This window comes from Galleria mellonella, unplaced genomic scaffold (genome assembly GCF_026898425.1).
Source record: "Galleria mellonella isolate WM207_F2 unplaced genomic scaffold, CSIRO_AGI_GalMel_v1 utg270, whole genome shotgun sequence".
NCBI classification, from domain to species: Eukaryota; Metazoa; Arthropoda; class Insecta; order Lepidoptera; family Pyralidae; genus Galleria; species Galleria mellonella.
In genome coordinates, this window is record NW_026442062.1 from 4,208,643 (window position 1) to 4,232,021 (window position 23,379).

General features: G+C 32.0%; 4 protein-coding genes across 5 annotated transcripts; 2 read left to right on the plus strand and 2 right to left on the minus strand.

Moving 5' to 3' along the window:
• The first annotated feature begins 459 nt into the window (after positions 1-459).
• Positions 460-975, plus strand: LOC113514564 (dynein light chain roadblock-type 2). The gene has a single exon (XM_026898661.3). It carries the CDS (start codon positions 556-558, stop codon positions 847-849), a length of 294 nt encoding a protein of 97 aa, XP_026754462.1. The 5' UTR covers positions 460-555; the 3' UTR covers positions 850-975.
• Positions 967-18,212, minus strand: LOC113514561 (dosage compensation regulator). 2 transcript variants are annotated; one of them, XM_026898655.3, is made up of 23 exons: positions 18,014-18,212; positions 16,310-16,569; positions 15,492-15,739; positions 12,480-12,653; positions 11,797-11,876; positions 11,204-11,395; positions 10,728-10,822; positions 10,290-10,412; positions 9,413-9,561; positions 8,857-8,983; positions 8,028-8,177; positions 7,673-7,820; positions 7,211-7,317; positions 6,499-6,732; positions 6,086-6,241; positions 5,600-5,730; positions 5,052-5,227; positions 4,248-4,441; positions 3,807-3,921; positions 3,460-3,611; positions 3,014-3,205; positions 2,293-2,451; positions 967-1,551 (listed from the first exon to the last, which is right to left on the minus strand). In XM_026898655.3, the coding sequence occupies exons 1-23, from the start codon at positions 18,090-18,092 to the stop codon at positions 1,060-1,062; spliced, it is 3,933 nt and encodes a 1,310-aa protein (XP_026754456.2). In that variant the 5' UTR covers positions 18,093-18,212; the 3' UTR covers positions 967-1,059. The 2 variants fall into 2 exon arrangements, with proteins under 2 accessions (XP_026754456.2, XP_026754457.2); XM_026898656.3 differs by lacking the exons at positions 16,310-16,569; positions 18,014-18,212 and adding an exon at positions 13,265-13,347 and having other exon boundaries at positions 15,492-15,528.
• A 1,148-nt stretch (positions 18,213-19,360) lies between these two features.
• On the plus strand, positions 19,361-20,842 carry LOC113514562 (28S ribosomal protein S10, mitochondrial). The gene is made up of 3 exons (XM_052895325.1): positions 19,361-19,576; positions 19,654-19,907; positions 20,531-20,842. The coding sequence occupies exons 1-3, from the start codon at positions 19,562-19,564 to the stop codon at positions 20,781-20,783; spliced, it is 522 nt and encodes a 173-aa protein (XP_052751285.1). The 5' UTR covers positions 19,361-19,561; the 3' UTR covers positions 20,784-20,842.
• Positions 20,843-21,307: 465 nt separating this feature from the next.
• LOC113514563 (transmembrane protein 216-like) lies at positions 21,308-22,858 on the minus strand. Its single transcript, XM_026898659.3, has 2 exons — positions 22,519-22,858; positions 21,308-21,586 (listed from the first exon to the last, which is right to left on the minus strand). The coding sequence occupies exons 1-2, from the start codon at positions 22,751-22,753 to the stop codon at positions 21,393-21,395; spliced, it is 429 nt and encodes a 142-aa protein (XP_026754460.2). The 5' UTR covers positions 22,754-22,858; the 3' UTR covers positions 21,308-21,392.
• Positions 22,859-23,379: the final 521 nt, after the last annotated feature.

Sequence of the window (23,379 nt, forward strand, 5' to 3'; positions counted from 1 at the left end):
TCTATGAATTTTTATAATTCAGTCGTTCATGTAATATCTCATATATAGCTTTTAGCCGCGACTTCACGTGACAGGGATAAAAGTATCTTATGTTCTCCTTGATCGCATACTTGGTACGTGTATATTAAATTCCTTGACTATTATTTGAGTCTTTAAAGCGTCAAGAACTAAAGTGAGTTTGTTTGTTTGTTACTTTTTAGTATCTTAATTTCTTTAATTGGTTAAGCCAATCAATTACTATGAAATTTGACCTGATATCTGCATACCACAAATAATATAACAGATACTATTATGTATGTAGTATACATACTAGTACAGACAATATAACGTGTTTATATACTAAATAATCTAAGCATACTAGTATCCATACCATACACTATAAGGTGCATATCCATTTCTTGAATTCTATTAAAACTATTTCGAAAGGTAAATCTACAAACAATTTGCATCTTGAGTTATAAAAAAAAATTCCTATTCAAATTTCGTTTTTAATAAACGTCAACGTTCATTGATATGTTACACATCTGCGCATTTTACAAATAAAACCCAAGATAAATGGCAAACGAAGCTGAAGAGACTGTTCGTAAGCTTTCCACCCATAAAGGCGTAGCCGGCGTTATAGTAGTCAACGGCGAAGGTATTCCCATCAAAACAACTTTGGACAACCATGTTTCCGTCCAGTATGCTGGACTCATGACAGCGTTGGTTGACAAGGCGAAAGCTGTCGTCAGAGACTTGGACCCTTCAAATGATTTAACATTCTTAAGAATTAGAAGCAAGAAAAGTGAAGTGATGGTGGCACCAGATAAAGAATTCATTTTGATAGTTGTGCAAAATCCTGTTGAATAACAAAATTTGTTATATACTTTTGGCCTGTGATATCCCTTAAATTTGTTACTTTGTTAAGTAGCCATTAGATCTGTCATTATGTAAAATATTTAACTACAGAAGTAAAATGAAATTAGATAATTTTTATTAGATGTATTTATTTATAACTTTAATAATTAGATTATTTAAAATTAACATAGAATTGTCTATGACAAGGAATGATTGAGATTTTCACCACGAGTTTTCTCGCCAGCCTCCACGGTTACTTCTGCCTCTAAATCCGCTGCCACGATTGTAGTTGCCCCAAGAGGAACCTTTATTATCGTTAAAACCTCCTTGGTTACCGCCAAAACTTCCTTGGTTACCGCCAAAACTTCCTTGGTTGCCGCCAAAACCTCCTTGATTGCCGCCAAAAGCTCCTCGGTTACCGCCGAAACCTCCTCGATTATTACCAAAACCTCCTCGATTATTGCCAAAACCTCCCCGATTCCCGCCAAAACCTCCCCTATTTCCGCCAAAGCCTCTTCGGTTTCCACTATAATTACTATTGCCTTGGCTACCATAACTACCAACCCCAAATCCACCACGGGGCCCACTTGTTCCCCATCCTCTGTAGGAGCCTCGTTTTGACCCGTCTGGTCTAAATGTAGGTATGGAAGTCTCTCGGTGGATATTGTAATCACCGGCATCCATTACGCAGAGAGCTTTGAGGCAGTTAAGGACCTGAAAATCAAAATTTAATAGGAGTAAATAAAAAAAACTAACCCAATACCAAAGCTACATCGGCGGCAGTTGTGTGATTCGCGTTAACTACCACAAATAATACAATGACAGCAAAAAAAAAATCACGAGCAAAAAATCCATTGTATTTCAAGTATCAAAAGTTTCCCCGAAATTTTCAGTTTGTGATGCACTTATAGCTTTACTATATTGTTACAGTCTAATCTAGATGGTTGTAAATAAAAACTTATTATATCTCTTATTAATATAAATTACTTTAGCTTTGCGAGAAGCACAGCCTATGGACTTTCCTAATCGATTTAGTATATTTTGTGTATGAGAACAAATGCCTCACAGTCTATAGTTGACTCTTCAGAAATGGGGGGAGGGATTGTTAGTAATGCAGCCTACCAGTCCCATTACTAATAATATACCCCGTCAGGTCGACCTCCAAGTAGTCTCCCATGAAAACTATCGTGCTGAATTCCAGGATAATTTATAACGCTGGGCTAACTGACTTGCTCTTTAATTTTCACTTATCATCCCTCACTGGTGCTCCGCCGGTGTATACCGATAGCGCAGGCGGGGTTATCATTCTTTAATCATCCATTAAAAAAACCTTCATAAATATAAACCAAAGTGGAAATCGCTGTGGTGTATGGATATACCAATTTATATTTTGGTTCATTCTTAAAGTGTATAGATATCTCTTGCCATAACTTGATGAAATAAAAAAAAACTGACCTTCTGCTCAGTGGGCGAAAACTGCAAAGCAGCATCAGGTTCTGAGGCGGCGCGCTCTACAAGCCGCTCAATAGCCGGCCGTAGGGCCACCACTAGCGCGGCTGACCGCGGAGACATATCGAAGTTTAGCCAGTTGTCCAAACGGACCACATTGTCCACCTGATACGTGACAGATATTCAAATTACAAAATGTATTTTTTGTGCTACTGTTGATCTACTGCATAACACTGAAATATACATTATTATTTGTATGACATGACAAACCAGACATCAACCAGGAAAAAAAGTTACTGATCAATAATCCACTCATCTTACAGTACTATTTACTACCGAACTAAGCAGAACTATGGCTATTAGGCAATTGTAGATCTTTTTAATTTAAATATGTTATATATATAATTTAAAAATAAAAATATATACTTTAAAAATATATATATATATATATATATATATTTTTAATATAAAATATTTTTGGTAATTTCTATCTTCAATCTTCTAATTTTTTTTTTCAATTTGTGTTTCGAAAACTAAGTCGCAGAGACAGCTAGGTATTTTATTCTTATCAATCTGCGATATGTCCGAAAATCTATAAAATATATTTCAAGTTTTTGACTGAGCTCTTTAGGGAAAGTTGTTTAATTAGATGAATACTGCTACCACTAACTTTAGGCTTGGTATATTCATTGTGACTATTTCTATATAAGAAAAAACTAATATTTACCCATTCGACTTTTCTGCTACCAAATAGAAGAATATGCAATGGCGCGACCATGGTGGTTTGTTTGCAGCTGATCGCTCTCGTCCGCACTTTCTCGCCAAACACGAACAGCGGCGAAGGAAACTTTTGCTCTTGATTGCTGCAGTTTACAGACGTCTTATGGATTAGAGCGGGCTTGCCTTCTGTGGTTAGCACCTAAAAAAAATATTTTTTTTTTTTAAGAAAAGGGTGTAACATTTAAATGTAAACATATATTTGTATGTTTGATGCAGAATAAAGTTACACAATAGATTATAAGAGGATGAAGTTTATTACTTTTAATTATAGGAGTATTATAGACTACAAGACAGTTTAAAATGAATATTATGATGGGCATAAATTTTTAAAAATCATATCAAATCACAATGATTGTTATATCTACTCTAAACATTATTCGAAAATATGTATACCTTCCGTTTGCCTTGATACAAACAGACATTAGGGTACAGCCCCATGGCCATGAGTGCAATCACCACATCCAGTATTGGATCAGGACCGTTCGGGTTCCACCGCTGTGGTATGCAGCACTCCTCCGAAAATCCAACAGCTGATGTAAGGATATCTGAAAAGATACAGAAATATACATAAATGGGAGGAAGGGATTGTTAATAGTGACCCCATTGCTAACAATATACCCTGTCAGGTAAACGTCCACATGGTCTTCCGTGAAACCATTGTGATTTATGTCTGGAAAATTAGTCATGACAACCTAAATAGTTAAAACAAGCATATGTTTTTAATACAAGTTTTTACTCACTCATGAGTTGATATTTAGCTTCATATGTCACACGCAATGTAGTTTGCTGTACACCCTTCCACTCGCACCATTTTATTTCTTGTTCTTCTCCTTTGGCATGCTCTCTCTCCCACATCTGAAATCCATTACAAAAATTTTTTAACTGCAGCTAACACTACAATTCAATGTAGACCGTAGTGACGTTATTTGAAAATCAATTTTAGCACCTTGTACATAAGGTTGATAGAGGTAAATAAATTCAATATGTGCTGAATGATTATATGACAATATGGGATATACTGTTCTGTCAAGGCGTGTGACAAGTATTATTTGAAAGTCACTTTTAGCACTTGGAGCATAGGATTGAGATAAGTGTAACACATTTGCCATATCCCACATGATTACATAATTATTCGGGATGCATAATTTTTTTAAACTGTGATTTTTGTATAGGATAGTTACTTGAAATGCGTTGAGCATAGCGACGTGGTCGGAGGCGCGGTCTCCGGCGAGCGCCCGCTGGTGCATCGAAAGCCTCCGACGGCCTTCCAGCGCGAAGATCTCCGGGAACGTGGTCGAGTTGGCCGCCATCGTGGTTAGCGCGTCGCCCACACCAAGCACAAAGCCCAGTACCATCATCTTGCCCAGTCGTGGCTCTGTAACATGAAGAGCTTATGACTACATTTATTCATAAAAATGTTTATAAAAAAAAATACTTTTATTTAAAAACCAAACTACTAAAATGATTGATGAAATGACTAATAAGAAAGTATATACTTTTAATTGAAAAAACAATCTTCTAAATTAGTTTATTAATGACGAAATTACGAGGTAACAAACAAAAAAGAAAAATACAACTGAATTGAAAACCTCCTTCTTTTTTGATGGTTAATCCACTGTGAATGTATAGTTTTTTTTTTTTATAATACGCCGGCCTTGGATATTAATTTCCAGGCTTTTAACTATTTTTTTCCATCTTATGTACATGTAAACTACTTATTATATTATTACAATTTTAATATACGCTATCTATTCTAACTCCAACCTACAATCTACTATCTAATATATCATCTTGGCTAGGGTGCTTATTCTGTATTTTATTTACATTTAATTTACTACCAGTTTTCCTATTACTACTTAAGGAACAACCAATTGTCTCACAATTTCAAACCGTTAATCATAACAATTCTGAACGCAATGCTTCATGTAGACGTATACAGATAGACAACTAGTAAGGAAGAAGTCTATAGACTAAGTTATGTATACCTATGGGCAGCTTGGCGAGAATAGTTCCTAGGGGAGTGAGCGCATCCCCAGCAGAAGGGTCGAGGCATCCTAGCTCGCGAAGCAGTGCCTCCGCTTCAATCACCGCGTCCAATGGCGGTGGTTCAGGGGCCTTCGATAGGAAATGACCAATGCTACCCAACCGGAGAAGTTTGATGCTGGAAATAATAAAAGGTTATGAGTATGGATCTTTTGTATGATTTTGTATGCCAAATAATATTTATCAAAGTAATTCTATGATAATAGAAAATAACATCAGCATACCAAAAATATTCTGAGTACTAGGTGACAGTAGCCAGCTCAACCCCTCATTATACTCGGCTAAATGTGGGCATATTAAGTAATATATTCACAGCAATGTCCAGAGTCGACAAATGCATCTATGCCATTAGCAAATATAGTTTTAAGCATTTTTTTTTTAATTATTATAATAATTACCCAATACTACAAATTAGCGAAGTCTGTTAAAATAATTTTACAACTATTTTGTTATTATTCATGGCAATATGCTATTAAATTATGTCTGATACCTGAGTGCGAGTTCATGCAGTGGTGTCCTAAACATCTCGGCAGTTTGGTGTTCCTCTAGTCGCTCGTAGCGAGCGCGCGAACACAGCGTGAAGCATTCTCCGGGACGGACGCGACCCGCTCGTCCTTTACGCTACAATAACATAGCATATTTTTTTCTTGGCGATAATTTTCCCAAGAATAGAATATAATAATAAATTAATTTAGATAAAATGTGTGAAAGAATAAATACGAAAGGTAATATTATAACTATGCAAGAATAAGTTAGTATATGTTAAGTTAAACTTCTTGAAATAAATGACAGATTTGTTCAGTTTTCAATAGATTTTCGCAGCATTTTACTATACATTCAATTTAATACACAGTCTATATTAGAAACAAATAACACCATTTTTTTTTATACAGTCACATATAGTAATATTCAAAAACTTGGTAATGATGAATGATGTTTAGCAAGTAATGATTCTAAGAATCTGAATAGTCATTACCTGTTCCAAATTGGTCCTGCTAGCCCACACGGTAGCATACGAAGTCATGTTATTATGTGATGTAAATAATTTCATTTTCGCTTTGCATGAATCAATCACATACACAACGTCGTTAATTGTTATAGATGTCTCTGCGATGTTCGTTGACAAGATAACCTGTTGATAATAAAAAAAAAGTATAATAATCAATACAAAAGCCTTTTTTATTTTTATATATCTAAAATATCTATGGTGCTATTTAAGTTTATAGGCGACGGCTACCACTTTCCACCAAATGTTCCATCAGCTTGTTTTCCATTCTAATTTATATATATAAAAAAAATGGTTACCTATTTATTGAGTTAATACAGTTAAGTTGATAATCTGTTTAGAAAATTCCGTTTGAAATCCAGATATTATTAAGTAAAACTTACCTTAATAATGCCTGGTGGGGGTGTGACAAACACTTTCTTTTGGTCATCCCTTGGGATCTGACTATGTAATGGCAGGATAATATATTTAGATGTGTCTCCGAAGATCCTATGCTGGGTGAGGTGTTTCATGAGTGCAAAAATTAAATTCCAGCCCGGCAGGAACACTAGTACAGCACCATCTCCTTCCAATGAGTTGATGTGCAGTAGTATAGCTTCGATTAGCTCGAAGCTTAGCTGTGAGGGAAAATAACTTTTATAATTATTTTAATTAAATTAAAAATAAGATAAATTGTAATATAATAAAAATGTCTCTTGGATTAATACATATAAATAAGGCGAGTTATAAAAGCTGTGAGAGTGTGTTTGGCACAATTGCTATATTTATATTACTTTTAATAATAATATAATTATAATTAAAAGGGGGGGAGGGGACTGGCCTCCTAAATAAGGGGTATATGTCTGCGAAGCTTCTCTCGCTGGGGTTGGCACCAGACGATTGTAAAGTGGGCGCTGCATAACCGGCCCCCTAAATACTACTATGTTTGACACATAATTTTTTCTACGGGGATTTTAATGAATAACAATATCATTTATAGAACGAAACAAACTTTTCAATATAATATACAAGACATTAATTTATTTGCGAATAAAAAAAAAATGTTCTTTAAAAATTTTTATTCTTATAATTGTAAACACAGCTTTATGTACTTACATCTTTTTCAGATAACTGTCTCATCGAGTTAATAGTCTCCGGACTGTATTCAGAGCCTAGTTGACAATTCTTGTTTAAGTCTTCATCTTGTTCGTCGGCACCGAGGCCTGTTTTATTATAAAGTAAATTAAGTAGCTATAAAACACTATAATGACACGAAATGTACACCCTGCACATAATTATAAAATAAATAAAAAAATATTTGTAAAATAATGTGCAATGGAACTGTGTTAAAATAATAAAGCTTTTGAATAATTGTAATATTTGAATAGTAATACTACATTCCATTCATTATTGTCAGTATATAAGGTCAATATGCTAGCAAAATTAGTTTGTTAAAAAATAACATAACATTTTCATAATATATTATACAAATGCTTATAGATTTATAAAGTTCACTTACTGATGATAATTCAAATTTATAAATAGGTAACTGAAATAACAATATAATAAAAAAGTTACCTTCATCATCATCATCATCGTCGTCATTTTTGTTGGCTTTCTTGCCTGACGACTTGCGTTTGCGCGTGTCAGGGGGTGGCGTAAAATTGGTCAGCTGGATGCAGTCCTCCAAGAAGTATTGACGGACAGGGAATGTGCGGCCGGGCACCTATAATATCACAGCTATAATGCCCACCAAAAGTACGTGCCTTATAAATAAATAAACCTGAATTTATATTTTTAATTTCTAAACACCTTAAAAAAATCATTGGCCGCTTTTATAAATCACCGGAGCGCGGCGCGATATCGTGCAATTTTAAAGTCACGTATATTAAGAAATGAATCAAATAATGATATGTAATATGATATTGCATACCTCTATAACCGGGCAGTTTCCGAAGTAATTGGTGAAGAGAGTGGTGTCGACGGTGGCGGACATAAGAATGATGCGGAGATCAGGATACGTATGCGCCATGTCGCGCAAGAGGATCAACGCGAAATCTGTATCTGCGTCACGCTCGTGCACCTGCCATACACAATTATGGACTATAGCAACGATTCCTAAAGTAGATTCCACGGAACCCAGGGGTTTTATAAAAAATTCATCAAGGTTTCGCGAAATTATTTATACAGTGAAACACTTTCATTCTTCACATTAAAAATGAAAGGAAACTATAGTATTGTATTTTTAAAATATTCCTAATAAAAGCTTTTGTTTTTATTTAAATTACAGTAGTTTTGATTTGTAATCGTTTGATATGGGGTTCCATAAAATAAAAGATATTTGGTGGATATTCCGTTAAAAGTTTAGGAACCCCTGATCTATAGTATACATTTTTAACTAAAATATCCCCTCCCCATAGGTTTAAATACAGGTTAAAAGGTTAAATAAAGATAAGTTTAAATATGGCAGTGAAATAATTAGATGCGAAGGTACAATACGGTATACATCAGGAATGGTAATGAATGAGCGTCACAATATATACTGGTATTCACGTCTATAGACGACGGTTAATTCCAAGTCAAATAGTTCCAAGATTTTGTAAAAAAATTATAGGAATAAAGCTCGACATACGAGTGCAAAAGAACTTGAAATAAAACTATATTATACTACTTAGCCAGCGTGGTACACTAATATAGCCTATTAGTCTTTTTTAGATTAGATTTTCAAACCAAATTTTACATCTACTACCAGTAGTCTTTACCTCATCGACAAGCACGTGGCTGACACCGCGTAAGCCGCCTTCCAGTTTCCTCAGTAGCACGCCCACCGTACAGAACATGATTGAAGCGTATGGCCGCGGCAAAACGGACTCGAAACGCACCGAGTAACTGTAAACAAAAAATATTAAGACTAACGTCACAGCGTATTTTCGACTGCAAACCACCAATCGCATCCAATACTTACCACCGCAAACATTTAACGTAGACAAACCTCCGAGGATGGTGTATCAAATAGAAAAATTATGCTAAACATCCTTATGTCGATTGATAGGCCGACAATCAAACAGTTTCCGCGATCAATCTTCTGAGTAGTGTGGCCGAGAATATTAAATAGTAAACATTTTTTTAAATTGCTCACAATTTGTTACTCTCAGTATTAAATCCGGTTGATGTAACGCTAATACATCTTATTGGCATTACGTCGCACTGGATGAATCGTATTACCATTAATGTAGAATGAGTTTAATTTGTTTGTGCATTTACTATAAATATGATGTTGTATGACAAACTGCTACGACGTATGTATTGTGTACGTACCCGACAGAATTTCCCAGTTCCTCGCACCGTTCGTTGGCGACTCGCTCGGACACGCTGACTGCGGAGATACGACGCGGTTGCGTAACGCATACGTTCGCCCACGCGCCCTGACCGCTCGCGATGTAATCATCCAGGATGAACTGACACACCTGATGTCAACATTTATTTTGAATGTTATAAACACATAATAAAACGATAAATATTCACAAAATAAAAAAAAAAATAGTAAGATACAAATACCGTGATTGTGAACTTCTAAAAAGTCATAATGACTGTATCAAAAGATCATGGTCTTCCATATCCATAAAAATACAAATTACAGTAATGAAAATGAATAATTATAATTTATGTACAAAAAAAGATTTCCAATATAATACAAAATAAGAGTTAATAAATCAGAATAAAATGTAATATATTATATCTGCGTGCGTGAGTGCGTGTGTAGATGTGTGTGTATATATATAAACATTTCAAACCAAAACTAATCATGATATAATAAAGGTCATTAAATTTAAAAAAAAGCTTTTGGTTTTACGAGAAATTCCTTATGTAATATTAATCAAAATATATTACGTCGACATGATGACGATGAGGGGTCATTAAAGATTATTAAGATAATTGAGTAAGGAAGGAGATTACATACTTATTATTTTACTAATTGTGTTAACAACTTCTGCGTAACCAAGACCAAAACACATTACTACTACACATGTGAATGTGGGTGTCGCCCTCTGGTATCAACTTCTATATAAATAATATTAAAGAAGGATTTACTCGATCATTTACCATAAATATTACTGATTATATATTATACATTATACAGATATATAAACAAGTCAATCTCTCGGCTTGAATTGGACACTAATAAAAAACTGACCTGTGTGGTTTTCCCGCAGCCGGTGTTGCCTCTAATAATGACAACAGAGTTGTCATTGATTGCGTTCATAATCTCGGATCGCATCGCGTATACAGGCAGTTGTTCACGCTCGCGTATACTCTCCTAAGAATTAAAATATAGGTATTATATATGTATATATATAGTTCTTTTTGTTAAATACAGATTAAAAAACATATTTAAAATGATGTAAAGATTAGTTTGATAGCTATACAAAGCCTTACTTATCTGTTGGAAGAGAAGAGACTACAAGAAACTCAACAGTTATCTTTTCAACTATCTTTTAACATAAATGTGTATTTACGACTAACGTAAATTAAAAACGAAATATAAACGGTGTAAATATCGATTTTTAAATTTACCTATAGTTTGTTACAACTGTAGATGAATAAATTGTTATTTAAATAGAATTATATTTACTTGATAAAGTTGACTGTTTTGAATCTTCTCTCTATGATTTTTCTCCAAATCAGAACTGATTTCATCTAAACTAGTTGTGGCAAGAGGCCCCTCATCTAAAATAATAAAAATATATATTTCACAATACTGTCATTCATAAAATGTAATTCCCTAATCTTAAAGTTTGAAGTTTTTTTTTTTTTAATTTATAAATATATCAGACTATTTATAAGTTCAATGATGGACAAAGTACAATATATCTACATATTAGGAAATCCAATAAGCTCTTTAATAGCCTTTAATCTATTAAAAATAGTTCGGAGTTTTAGATTGTTTTATTTTATGTAATTATGAGATAATCAATATATCTAACAAAAAAAAAAAAAAAACAGACGATTTCACTCAAGAATGAATTAATCACCATTCAATTAAAACACACTTTACTAAATCACTGAAGGTACTTTGTGATGCCATTAGATTCCATTTCCATCACTTACCGATATTGCACCCGGTCCATGCATTCCAGTTAGACTGGGGCGGCGACCAGGAAACCACACCAGAGGGCGCTGGCCGCGCCTCGCGCATAGCCTTCACGCGGTCCAACTGCAGTAACGTTACTCCGTGGCTCTCTTCGCCTTCGACCGCTTCAGTACGAGCGGACTCCACGTCCACGGGGACAATGTCGAGCTCTATAATAAGAATTTATTAACATATCAGCTGGGAGTTGTGAGTAATGGAGATGTTAATCCACATTGCTACCAATACATCTTGTCTGGTTTATTTACACGGGATCCTCATTAGAAACCATAGCTTCGCTGAGATGGGACAATTGACCTGATTTCATGTCAATTGTTTCCTTCTGCACTGGTAAACCGCTATATATACTAGCATAAGTGGGTACATCATTGCATCTTTATTCATTAAAAAAAAAAAACAGTATAAGAATGTTCATACCAAAATATGATTGTCTGTATTATCTCTATTTTTTTTTATACAACTTAGAATGGCAAATTTATAATATTAGTAAGTATTATTAAGAAAAATACGAAAATTGGTCAACTTGACTATACAAGGAAAAAAAAACACTAACCTTTCAATGCCTCCTCCAATTGTTCTTCAAGTTCAGGACTTATTGCCACTGGATAAGGCTTCATTATGCCTTCTGATGATCTAAATATATTAACAAAATAACAAAATCATTTTATATGTGGAGCCTTTATAAATTTTTATCAATTTTATGTTTACAATGCAATCTGGTAATAATATTAAACGTTTATTTGTAAGCTCCAGTCACATACATAAAATTTTACAAAGAAATCACAATTTTTACAACATTATGATATGTATGTGCTGTAGAACCACAAGAAAGTCACAATTCAGTTTACAGGTCCTTACTAGACAAAACACTGATTTTATGCTATGACCTGTAGTCAGTTAAAGGGTGTGTTTGCTAAATAGTATATTATAAACACATAATGAACCATGTACATGAAAAATTAGTTACATTTATTAAACGCACACAAGTAGTATCAAGTATGAAATAATGATTCATTCATTAAACAATAAAAGTATGAACTCATGCAAACAAAATTAAGTGAATTGGATACAATGCGACAGTCCATCTAGCAGATAAATGGAATGAAAAGGCAACTTGTTGGCATACCTAATTTCTGTTACTGAACCTGAAGTAGTGATTTATCAAATAAAGATGGTATATTGTTTCAACATTTTGTGGCTTATATTGGTACATCTAAAAACAAGTTAAAAACGCACCTGTCTTTCTTGAGAGTGCCGCTGAAAGCCTCAATCACACCAAGATGATACAACTGACGCACGAGCGATAACGCACAAGACTTGCTGGCCGTTTGCTTGTTGGATGCGGTCTCGCGGCCGGTCACGTTTCTTCCCAGTTGACGGACGTATATTGTCATCTCGCAACAGAAACTCCTATAAAATTGAAAACATAAACATCAATAAGATGACTGTTATTCATGATGGGATAGTCAAAGACATTACAAATCATGATAAATGTAGAGAAAGCGGTGATGAATGCATCATTCAATATTCAAGTAAAAAAGTATCCAAGGTATATATATATATACTTTTACTTTATTTTTAGGCAGAGAACATATTGTTTTTTTTTTGTAATTTTAGCTATAATGTTAGAAAGCAGTAAATTTTCAATCTTCAGATAAAACTTATTCATGTGACAAATAATACTGAAACCCCCCAGTAATACACAGAATACGACCTAAAAAGAGATAATAACAATTATACTACTACTCGTGTGAGGATGTCATCCTCTGGTGTCAAAATTTTCTATTATAATGAAGATGCCATATACTGTTTATTGCTAACTCCCAATGATTTCAGATTTCCTTAATGGTGATTACAAATCATATTAAAATTAATTTATATTGTCATTTTTGAACAAACTAATTCCATCTGAAGCTTGAAAGACGATCTTCAATTATATTAATTTATATATGGCATGACATTTAGTTTGTAAACAAATAATTAAAATATGAATGTTAAATAAACATTAAAGAATTACTTACCATTTAGACATGACAGAGGTATGTGAGCATGGAATAGTCTGGAACTGTGGTCAAATATACAACTTGAAGATCTCAAGCATCACCTGTATTCAAAATAAAACCCAAGACTATCAATGGTGATCTCCTTTCAACGTTTCTTTTACATTAGCAAATACTTTTCTATGAAAAATTATTTAGAAAATGAATTAGAAATATGTCACATTAAATCATGTCAAATTTATAAGTATAATAACAATATTAGTAACAACTTATTTTAAAATCATGCAATTAAAATTAAATTATTTGTTATTTTTAATTTTTTTTCAGTGAAAACAGAACATAACATTATTATGAGTATAGAATATTTTCAGTCTTGGGTTTTATTCTGTAATCTTGAGAATGTTTTGTGAAGCAAATATTGCATATGGTCTGCATCATTTGCTTCAACTTCACAAAATAAGATTTTATTTCCAAATCACTGCATGGAAATAAACATCTTTAAATCGAAAGTGAAAATCAGCCGCCAACCATTTGGCCCCACTTCCAGACTATTTTTCACAATTTTTAGCCATTGATTTTTCAAAAATGATGAATAACCAGTGGCTTACGAAATAAGTGCAAAATAATAAAATTAAGACAAATGAATATACTATATAAGATGTTAGGATAAGCTAAACACAGAATAAACATTATTATAAACAAACATATATCAATTTCTTAAGTCACATCCACTCCAAGAATGAAAATAAAATAATAAGTGAGAAACATAATACACATTACGAAATTTAAAAATATTAAGGTTCTAAATTATTGTATTAAGTCAGTTACAAATTAAATTCTAGGTTATAGATAAGTGGTAAAAAAACCATTCATTTACACCTGAACTATAACAAAATAAAATTACTTTTATTAAACATCAGACTCAAGCTATTGCTAATATTATAGTTAATAAAGCTATATATGTCTATTTTCTTCTTTGCATCATTATCATCATATTATATGTATTCTCCCATTGCCTTCTAGAACAAAACAACAATATATAGATGTAACCAGATGAGGAAGCATCTAGTGATCTTTGGCTGTCATTTTGATTTTCTGCTTCTTTGTTCCATCACTATATATCATCGTATAAAAGTTTTTTAAAAATTTTATTTTACAATTATTATAAATGTTTTCTCCCTTCAAAGTACTCCCCCTGTGACATAATGCACTTGTGCCAAACAACAACTTTTTTTATCTCATTTATCCCCCAAATGCCGCCCCCGAAGTACCAATTTGGTTTTTGGGAACAAGAAGAAGTCACACGGGGCCAAATCCGGCGAATAGGGGGTGTTCGGTCACCGTAATGGAATTTTTACTCAAAAACGAGGGGAACGATCTTGGCGCAAATTTTTTTCATTTGAAGTTCGTTTCTTAGAATTTCGTGGACCACGGTTTTGCCCAAATTAAGCTCTTCAGCCACCTGTCTGACCGTTAAACGACGGTCCCCATTAACACAAGTTCGAATTCTTTCCACGTTTTCGTCATTTTGAATATTGAATCTGCCCTCTCATCTTTTTAGCCACTTGTGGACGGTTGGTTCCTTCACAGCATCATCCCCATCTGTTCATGTTCCATTCTTGCCGAGTTTCGAGAGAAACTTGATACACGCGCTGCTCTTATATATTTAACTTCACAGATGGCGTGACAACCAAACACTGAAGCATTGTTAGGGACATAAGGAAGGGGTCCTGCGCTTACCTGGCCTCCCCACTCCTCTTTCTCGCATTCCAGAACACTTTTATACGAACTTTCCGGACAGACCTCGTATGTGTAAACTAGGATTTTCAAAGATAAAAAATATCAACCTATTGAATAAATTTATAAGCCTTAATAATAAATCTAGAAGCAAAAAAAATTGATCCTATGTAATTCAATTTAAATTTTTTCATATGTCAATAACAAAAGTAAAAAAAGGAAAATAGCTGTTAACGATTCTCTAAAAAAAAAAAAAAAGAAAAACCTATGTTATTCTATAATAACAGAGAACTGAATGTGTATATGTAATCTGTGTATGTATATACATAGATTATAACAGATTAATTTATCCTAAAAAGGTCAATAAAAAAACTTTAAAACTGAGTTATAATAAATTGATGTTCCATGAAAGTGAATTAAGGTTGGAAACCTTAATGCAAACAAATTTAGAATCGAATTGTTTACCACTTTTCTATATGTAAAAAAAGTAAGTTAGCCAATAATCACAAACCGTGTATGGTCAGGCCCTACAGCCTTATAAATATAATCAGCATTGATTTTATTAATTTGCATAAACTGATGCAGTTTTGACTTTGCATTTTCCATTGTCCAGTTTCCATGGAGACTGGCATTGACATCTAGATCCTCAGCCTCCTCCACATTCTTCTGCTGTTGGAGCCGATCTATGTATGTGTAGTTCTCACTTTGACCACCATATGCTTGGTAAGCTTGACCCATACTTTCTGGACCCATTCCTTGCTAAAAATTGTGAATGAATAATGAAAATGGAAACCAAATTATTTGCGTGTTTCACTATTTATGACTTATTATATATTAAACAAAAAGATATTTTTATGGAAAATTATTCAATTAATCTTACTAATATAATAAAATTTTACCCAATCTGTACATGGAAGATATTTAAGAAAAATTAATATATGAGGTTTTAGTTACCAAAACAATTTTTTTATTTTATTTTGTTAGTCTGTATATTTTTATTCTAGCATCACATAAATATTACTGCACCAAAATGGATATGGTTTTTAAACTTGTGTTCATAAAATATTAACTTAAAATATGGTATATGTTGCATCTTTAAATGACATATGTAAGTGGTCTATTTCATTATTCTACTTCTGTTTCGTGTTTATTTTTATTACAATATTTAAAGTTATAAACTACCAAAAATGTTACAACAAAGCATTATTTTTAGTAGTTTTTTTTTTGTATTTTCTTATATTTTACATACTATATATTTTTTTAAATAAAGAATATGTGTTTACTAAGTTAATCATATCAATGGTAAAAAAAAAAAAGTATAAATTCTACCTGAAAAACTGATCTTTGATTCATTGAACCTGGTCCAGCAATAGATTGTGACTCCTGGCTACCATTGTCTGGTTCAGTTTTAACCTTCACATCCTCAGGTACATCAGCTGCGGCCACTTGTCCTGCCCTCACCAAATAGTTGATGAAATCTCTGGATGCATTCATCTGAGCTTCTTTCTTCGTCATGGAGTTTCCAGCTCCAACATAGGATATACCTTCCACACGCACCTCACAGAGGAAACGTTGCCGATGTTTTGGTCCTAGCAAATAAAACTATACTTAATAAATTTGAATATTTATTTATTCTTTATATTATAATTAGACTTAATATTATGTAGTATTCCCTTCCAATCAACATTATTCAGAGTTTGAAATGTATACTTATCAATACTAATATTATAAAAACAAAAAATTCCAGTGGTTGTTCGTAACAGATAAAAAAATACTGAACTAATTTTAAAAATTTTTTCACCTATAGTAAGCTACCTTGTCAGAAGGTAACATAAGCTATATATTAATTTTGAAAACCTATACCTGTGCGCAGGTGGACTAGATCACTAGTCAAACACATAAAGAAACATTTGAATCACATTCAAATATATTATGTACTATTAAATACTGCAGCAAGAATTAGTATATAAAGTATCCTGTGTTAAGTTAGGGTGTAACTGTGGTATAACACCTCCTACTATCATGTCTGTCATTAATTTCATTTAAATCACGATTACATTGTTCTATGTTTTAATATTATATTGTTATTACAACATTAATCTGATTAATGTTGTAATAACAATATAATATTAAAACAGTAACCTACTCATGTATCTAATTTCATTTAAATTTGTTCAACCATTTAAGCATGATTGAGTAACAAACATCCAAATGCCTATAAAACCTTTCAGTATCTTTATCACTTCCGTGGTAATAACTTTTTTGGAAGGACTTGCTTTTATAATAAAGCAGATAAAAAATTTTGAGAGATGACACTTAAGAAAAAATAATGCATATTCTCTCCAAAAAAAAATGTATACAAACAGTTCCTTTTATGAATTTTTAAATGTAATTTAAGATTCAATGAGTTAACAGTTGCACCTCTTCAGTTAAAAACATTAATCATCATTAAAAACATCAATCATCAAAAGTAGTTCTATGTATATCTGATATACATAACTTTGTTGGTTCCCTTTTGCTAGCAGCATTCAGAGTAATAACAAGTCAAAACCAATTTCAAAGAAGCAATTTGCAAATAAATAGTATTGTGTCTAATAGATAAGGTAAATATTATTGAATTTAAAAGGTTTATTTTTATACTACATAGTACAGAAACCACATCATCTCCTAAATTTGAAATGAAAATGAAAGAATCCTTGTGATAATATTTATAAAGGTTATAAGTAAAATTGTATACCTACACAATTGGAAAAATTCTATTTTTATTTACAACATTTATACTTTTTAAACACCTACGTAATGTAAACTTGACACACAATGTTTTTATTTTTAATTATCGAAATACGTATAAGTGAAAGAGATTAATAAAAATATGGTTTAAACTGTCGAATTTTTTGTGCTTTTATAATACACTAATATCAAAGTTCTCATATATATAAATAATAGATAAAATTAAAACCTTTATAAATACAAAAAAATTAATTAACATATCAATGTAATTTACTAAATAAATAAGGAAAAAATAAAACTAACCTGTAGCTCGGACATCGAAGATCGGTGTGAGACCCTTTTTAGCCGTCCAAGAATGCAGAAACGATTTCACATCCATCATGATGCTTTATAGAAAGTTACAAATTCCAATACAACACACTTTTAAATAATTAACAATACATATACAGAAATTAATGGAAAATTACGATAAAAATACCGCAAACGGCAAACATTAAACAGGGTTGTCACATGCAAATTATGATTTATACCCAAACGTCAAATATTTCCAAATCGATACAATTTTAAGGACTTCATCTTATGACAAAGTTGTATTGTTTTCACTGCGTTTTATCATATACTACAAAATGAACAACGAAAAAAGTTATCTGTTTCTATCCTTAGCATATCTTACCCTCTTCTTCTCAAATACCATCCTGTGTTATGTATAATAAATTCATTCATATATTTTACTACAATTATATAACCTTTGAATTAACAAATATTAAAACCATTGTCCCAAATTTCCGAAATAATACCAAAATTTCTCCAAGAATTTAATTTCTCCATATTTACATGAATAAAAATAATTTGCCCAAAATTACGAAAAACACCAAATCTGGCAACACTGCGATTTTAGCAGTTTTTTTTATAAAAGTTTTTAACGGCTCTGGAAACACGTCCTTCTAGTTTATATCGGTACCTTATAGAGTTACGTTACCCAATGTTAGTTAATTTGTAGTAGTAGTAGACTAATATGTGATTCCAGTACTCCAATTTTTACTAGGTTGATACTCATATACTTGAGTACTTAATCTAGTCAATAAACATAATTTTAAGACATTTTTTTAATGGTAAGCAAAAGTATATTGAGAATAACACACTATTTTTTTCTTATCCAAATATAATTAGTAAAAAGAGGATGAAAGCAAGAAAAAAATAGCAACTAATGATATATCCATTAGTAACTATTTTTCTTAATTCATAGCAGGCTAGTGTATGGAAAATGTTATACGGCCTTATAACCCTCCAAAATTCAAATATAACTAGCTTTCTACAATAACTATGTCGTTGTTATTTTTATTTATTTAACAATAATTCGATACGAAGGGCTAATTAACTTGTTTTCATCCTCACCTAACATTTTTTAATGGTGCTTTGCCAGCGTATATTAATAAGCGCAGGCGACTTTGTAATTTATTTTTACCCATTAAATAATAGACCTGTCCAGCTCTTTCTTAAACGCACTTATGATTGCGTATGTAATGATCGAGTTTAGTCTATCGAATGAGATGAATGAATCTTTAAAATTTAAATCGATATTCATATGGCTTTAGTTAGTAATTGATTAAACTACAGTTTTTTTTATTGCTTTTTAAAAAAAGTAGGTTAAAGCTTAATATTGTGACTCTATTCTGTGATCGAAATAAAAAAAAAAATTGTATAGGTTATAAATGTTCCCAATGTTTTGCAATATCTTCATTAATTAGTATATATCAAATGTTACTCTCATTGAACGATTAAGTTATTTATTATTGTTGTTATTTTAGGTTGGTTTAGTGTATATATTACTCGATCGTCATCCGCTACATTATGAATGTGGCCAAGGTAAGGTTATAAAATTCGGTGTAATTTAAAATAAACTTAAGCATCAAAATATTTTTATATCTAATTTCGTTTTTCAGAGGTTGTTTAGATTAGCACCTGCTATTCGAAGTACAGTATCGCCAAACTTTGTTGCATTGCGGTGTTTGTCCACCCCACCAGTAACTTCTGTACCATCACAAATTCAGGATAATGTACTTTCTACGATCGAATTGGATAAATTATATAAGAGAGTGGAGCTTGAAATGAGAGGCATTGACCCTGCTGTACTACTTAGTTATTCATGGTTTTGTGTAGCAGCTGCTTCACACTTGGGCATTGAAGTTACAAAGAAGTTAGTAGTTTTATTTTAATATATATTTACAGTTGTGGTTGAGTCACATAATTTAAAATAATAATTTATTTGCTTAAATATAGGTATTACAGATGGTACGTTATTAGATTATTACACCTCCATATTTTACCACGAATGGTGTGCATATCTACTTTTAACATAAATTCTAGTAAAATTCCATTAATATAGTCATAACATCACAATGTCTTATTTATAATACATTACAGAAAAAAAAAACAATACGTCAAAATTTGCAGAAAAAATTTGGTTTAATTGACCTACTGGCAGTCACTTGGTATGAGATTTTGTGATTGTTTCCCTTGGCGATATTTGTGGAGAATCTGTTGTTTTATTTGATTTTAAACAATTACAGTTATTTATGTTGATGTGTATTTTGTTTTATTAGCTTATTTTTTGGATGTTATTTTTTTATAACACTGGGGGCAAACAAGCTTGCGGCTCACCTGGTGGTAAGTGACTACCGCTGCCAATGATCACCCACAACATCAAATACATTTCAGGTGTGCTGTGGACCTTTTAAAACAAGAAATACAAGAATAAAGAATTATTATGTTTGTTTGTGCCATATCTGTTGCTATTATTTATGTACACTTATTTTTCAGTTGGGCGTTAAGAAAAGCAGAGAAGGAGAGACATACTCTTTTAAGATGTGTTCACATTTATAAAAAACATAAAGTCCAGTATGAAATCAGAACATATTTCAGATTCATACACCTGCAGCGTCTTACTGGATCCACATGTGATACATATTTGGAATATATTCAGAGGAATTTACCAGAAGGTTGTGCTTTAAAAGTTACTAAAATTGAATGTCAGAAAATTCCTGATCATATAACACCCCCAATTGCTGAATAATTATAATTGTGTTGTTCTAGTTTAGATATAGATAAGTAAATTAAAAAATATATACAGTATATTAACTTTTATTTGTAATATTCTTATATACAATCGTTATTTTTAGGTTGACTAAATGTTTCATTATGTTATATACAAGATTGACTAGCTGTATTACATTAATAATATAAAAATGTGTTCTGTCTAGTTATAATTCATAAAATGTAGTAAAGATTCAGATAGCAGCAAGCATGTTAAAGTCAGGTATTAAAACGATTATTGGAAGAGTACAAGTGTACTAAATATTAGAATTTGTTTACATTTTTGTTTGCCTATTAAATCTTCATTTTCATGTACAGTTATGTGTTGAATTAACTTTGTTGCCTTCAAAATAACTAGTTGAGAGAACAAAAGTAGATTATTCCTATTCTAAAAACTTACCATACTATTCTTAAGTTAGGTATATTGTTTTTAATATCTATAAAAGAGCATAATACTGGCAAATGTTAGATACATATTTTAATATAGAACAAGTAAAAGATTACTTATTTTTAAAATTGGAATGTATTATTCAGTCCATATATTTGGCATTCAGTATCTCCTTGGCAGTGAGGTACTTTTACACTTATTCTATTCATATTGCTGATTTTTACACACTGTAAAGATGAACAGGATGGCAAAAGCAAGTTCTAATGCATGGAACATAAGCATTACTGCACACCATATGTATTCCAGTCGCAGGATGTAGGTTTGGTATATGAGGAAGTAGCAGACACCGATAGCAGATGGCACAGTTAATATAACTGAGAAGAAAACAGGAATTTCTGAAAAAAGATTTATTTTAATTAAAAAAAAATTGATAACAGTTGCCTCTTGATCATGGCAATATTATATAGATTCCATTAAAATTGACTGGGACAAAAAGTGGCCTATAGGTCTCTTTTTTCATCCCAAATAGTTCCTGTGGTAATTTGGTATAAATTTCATAAGTATTGGTTAAGCTGTTATCCTGGAGATAAAAAAACTCACCTTCACATTTATAATACTAACTGTATACTGTGGCTTCACACATGTGAATCAGTATATAAAGTATCCTATATGTTAACCTATCCATGTACCACTTTACAGTGAAGTTTCATTTATCTAAAATGATTGGGACAATAGTTGGTTCAGATAATGAAAATTTTGAAAAACTGAAGTCCTCTGAAAACCCGAAAATGCATAAATACTGAGAAATATGTATAATGAGCATACATAGAATGCTATTAATATGGTTATGAATAAACCAACATGTTTTTGGCTGAAAAATTCATGTTGATGTGTTGAAAAGATGCCAAAGTATGATTGAAAATCCAAAGTTTTTAAATGTTGAATAACAAAGCTAGTTTATTTTGCATTCTTACAGAAAAAAATCACTTTATTTAGCAGTGGGGGCAAAATAAGTTTTAATTTTATTACCTACTCTTGATCATATGCACAACGGCCCAAATGAGAGGCTAAGCGCGGAAAATAGAGTCCTATTTCATCCATTCATCAGTCCATTACATTACCTACTCTTGAGCAGTATAATTTAGTGATTGATAGAGTACATATATGAAGAAGTATATGAAAATAATTCGGAAAAATTTGCTCGGATAAAGCAAATTTCGGATAAATGCTATTTGATAAACGGGACTTTACTGTATTATTTTATGACACTATCAAAATAGTTTGAGATGTGTTAAAGACAGTAAAACATATTTACAGCGCTACTTACTTTTACTAGCCAAGTTTCCCCTTCGGCCAAGAAAAATACGGATAACTTCGACAAGACACAGGGCACAAAATATACCAGCTTCGGTCAGTAAGACGTTTTCTGGATAAGATACATTAATAGCTTTCAAGATGCCCATAGCCACTTCGCACACAAAGAACATGCCTAAATAAAAGCTATTCAAATACAACAGTATCTCGTAAGCTAAACTAGAGTTTACGTTTGTTACCTTGGACATGTTTAATTTATCAATTTTGTTTTTTTTTTTTACGATTACAAAATCACCGAATAGAGAGTATATAAAATACAAATCAATGTTTTGTTTACAAATTTTTTTACAATTATTTTTTGACCGTTTTGATAACTGACGTTTCAGATGTTTTGACGTTTGTCAGAAAAATGTCATTTTCTGGCGGGAATGATTAAATAGCAAAAGCGCATTTTTACAAATAATTAAAATAAAAACTTTATTCCTTAATATTATAGATTTGTATGTATCCTTACATGTAATAAGTCTTCATTTGGATAGGTAATTTTAGATGAAGTGGAGTGGTTGGGATCGCATGAGGAACAGGATGAAGACAAGAGATGCATTAAGTGAATAAAGCTCATAAGTCAATATATATCAATAAAGAGTTAAATATATATGTGATTATATTTGCTGCAGTCATGAGGATCTTGACTTCAAACCATAATTTTCATACCTACCGTCATAAAAATAAAGTTTAGTTTGGAAACTATTTTATAAAGCTAATTCTGGGTTATTGGCTATAAAAATTAAATAAATAAAAAAAAAATTACAAATGAGGCATGATATCGATGTTAACGTATTCCCCTATTAATTCATAACAGGGATATTTAAAT